Here is a 2,995-nt window from a genome sequence, read left to right as displayed (position 1 = left end):
CAAAAATGGAAGCAAAAATAAATTTGTTTTTCATTTCACTAAATGTATGGTGGCTAAATTTAAAAAGACACCCTTAAACACCCTAAAGTACAAATTAACCAATGAAACTCAAAAGAGCTGTTACCAATTGGAAAGTAAATATGGCGACTATAAAACATGTGTTACTTGATAGGGGTAGTTTTATATGTCCTTAAATTCCAACAAGGATTACAGCTATACAGAAAAAACGATATAAAAGTGAGAACTGGCAAAAGACCAACTAACATTCAAACAATAACTTCCAAGTAGAAAAGACTGAGATTTAATTAAAAAAAATCTAATAGGATAAAAATTAAAATTTTGTGAATTAAATTGTGTTATAAAAGAATATATACAAAAAGTGTTAAAATATAAAATGCAACATCATTCGGAATCTGGTTACATGCCAGAAGTGCCATTTCAACCATTATGGGCCCAGGAGGCACCTCCTCCGCCTCCCATAGTGCCATATCAGGAATTAATAACTGGATTTCCCTGCACAGATTTGGGTGAGTAAACATGTTTGATGAATTTTCTGCAACAAAAAATTTTAAAAGCCAACTTATTATTACAGCTCTTTGGCAACGTTCCCAAGTTAGCAGTTTAGTAAATCCCCGCTCTAATAGCAGTAGTCGTACGAATGGCACCTCAAATGGATCCTCCTCAACTAATGGTAATTCCAACAAGAAAACTCGACGTCGTACCGCATCCATGGCCCAACGACGGGCTGCCAATATACGAGAACGCCGTCGCATGTTTAATTTAAATGAAGCTTTCGATAAGTTAAGACGCAAGGTGCCTACGTTCGCTTACGAAAAACGTTTATCCCGCATTGAAACTTTGCGTTTAGCCATTACCTACATTGGTTTCATGTCAGAACTACTTACCGGCACTCCTATGAATTCGATAAAAACCCGTTCGAATGATATTTATGGTGGCATGAATGGTCATCATCATCCCGGCGCAATGCCTCATCATTTACATCCGTCGGCATTTCAAAGAGATTTCGTTTCACCTTATGGTCATAGTTTGGCTTAAGGGAAAACGTCAATCGTTGAGACATTTCGTGGTTTTATTTGTTGATTATTGTGTAATTATTTTCATTTGTTTTTAATAAAAATCTAAAAATATAAAAAAATCAATCCTTTGGGTGCATTTAATTGATCTGTTTGTGTTACAGGGCATATAGAGAGGGGATAATGATGGTATCCTCATCTCTCTTATCGCGACAGCTTCTGTAAGTAAATGCAATGCACAATTCCGGTCCTGTCCAATCTTGGTTATTTTACTTTGAAGTCTTTATAATTAAATTTTATAGAAATCACAAAGTTTTATGTTATGATTTTATTAATTATTAATAAAAAAAGTGGTCAACAGGACGTGTTAAATGATATTTTTATTCAATAAATCATACGAAAGATATGCAATTTCATGCTGAATGTCCCATTTAATGTCTGTCGAAATTGTGAGTGCTTACTTCGCATTCTACGCTTCAAGGTACATGCGATGCTTTTTAAGCGTTTTCTGCAGCTTTTATTTATTTTTTCATTATTAAACATGTTTTAATTTATTAAAATTGAAAAATACACATTAAAAAAAGAATATAAGTTGTCAAGATCTGCTGACATGTGAGAAAGTAGATCTACTTTAAGCATTCTACGCGTCAAGGCATTCTACGCTTTTGTACTTGTAACTTGCAGCGTACAAATACATTGATTCTACTTTTTTGACAGCCGCGTAGAATGCGAGAAAGCGTAAAACGCGTGGTGTGGACCTCCAGCTTAAGGGTAAATATTTTTAAAAACATTATCAAAGTTGTTCATAAATATGTTTGATTGAGCTTTAGAAAATATATTTCATTAAAACCGGTTAACCGTCTTATAAAAACCGGTTTGTAAAAAACCGAAAAGTTAAAAAAACCGAAACCGGTGGAATTTACAAAGATGAAGAAACCGGTTGACCGGTTTTCGGTTTCGGTTTCGGTTTTGGATACTCTACTTCCAAGTGATTGTGGCTGTTGAATGTCTCGCCATCCAGTTTAACGATATCAGGCAAATCTTGGACTAAGGGACTATCTAGGCATATATGTATACCGTTTATTAATTGATAATGAATAAGCTTTCCATAATATTTTTACCTCTATGATTCTCTACGACAATTTAATCTAAGCTAAAATATTACTGCTTGTTGGGAAAGAGATGGAAAAGAGTTATATCTGATGAAGGTTTCAAATCCGTCTATTATGCAATCGACGTCTCGATGTTGATCAAAGGATATGATCCCAACATTTTATTTTAAAGGGCTAAAAAGTGCTAATAATATCTCATAATTGGGCCAGAGAGATAACCCGAGAATACATATAGTCCTCTGGAAAATGGACATTTTTTTTCTTGGACTAGCACTCAGGGGATAAACCCTACTCATGGGATTGAGAATTGAGGTTTTAGTGTTTGTCGACATTTGAATTGAATTTTCCTATATTGAAAGTGACGGGAAAGACTTCAGGAGGAAGCTTATTCCAAGCGACCCACTGTCCAGTAGACAACGAATTGATGAACCCTTGTTGTGTAAAAAACTACGGGTTTCGGGAACAAGTTCCCTAATTTCAGCTGAGCTTATACCATTGTAGTATCGGAAGAACAGTGAAACACAATCCACATTGCGACGATGTTCCAATGAGTCAATAAAGCTAGATACGCTACTGTCACCGATAAGCACCTTCGCCATCTCCTGTACGCGGTCGAGTAACTCCAAAATAATCTACGAAGTCTCCCGTAAAGCCATACTGCCGGTCGCTGAGTAAATTGTTGGACTCTAAATATTTCACAAGATGGTAGCTAAAAATACTCTCCATAACTTTGAAAAGTGCTGAACAAATTACTATTATGCGATAATTTTAGTCTAACACCCACCTTAAAGTATACCGATCGACTTAGAAACACTTTCTGAGTCGATTAAACCATGTCCGTCCGTCTGG

At 35.7% G+C, this 2,995-nt stretch overlaps 1 protein-coding gene across 1 annotated transcript; it reads left to right on the top strand.

Annotated features, from left to right (window-relative positions):
• The first annotated feature begins 394 nt into the window (after positions 1 to 394).
• Fer3 (48 related 3) lies at positions 395 to 1,133 on the top strand. Its single transcript, XM_065498448.1, has 2 exons — positions 395 to 527; positions 593 to 1,133. Exons 1-2 carry the CDS (start codon positions 395 to 397, stop codon positions 1,054 to 1,056), a joined length of 597 nt encoding a protein of 198 aa, XP_065354520.1. The 3' UTR covers positions 1,057 to 1,133.
• Positions 1,134 to 2,995: the final 1,862 nt, after the last annotated feature.

Source organism: Calliphora vicina, chromosome 1 (genome assembly GCF_958450345.1).
Source record: "Calliphora vicina chromosome 1, idCalVici1.1, whole genome shotgun sequence".
Taxonomy (NCBI): domain Eukaryota; kingdom Metazoa; phylum Arthropoda; class Insecta; order Diptera; family Calliphoridae; genus Calliphora; species Calliphora vicina.
The sequence above is the reverse complement of the archived record's forward strand: the minus strand, read 5'-3'. Positions and strand labels throughout refer to the sequence as shown.

Excerpts from the sequence above, each read along its gene's own strand:
- Fer3 (XM_065498448.1), top strand. The coding sequence starts at position 395 with ATGCAACATCATTCGGAATCTGGTTACATGCCAGAAGTGCCATTTCAA. Across the intron at positions 528-592 it reads ATTTCCCTGCACAGATTTGG|CTCTTTGGCAACGTTCCCAA; the intron begins GTGAGTAAACAT and ends TTATTATTACAG.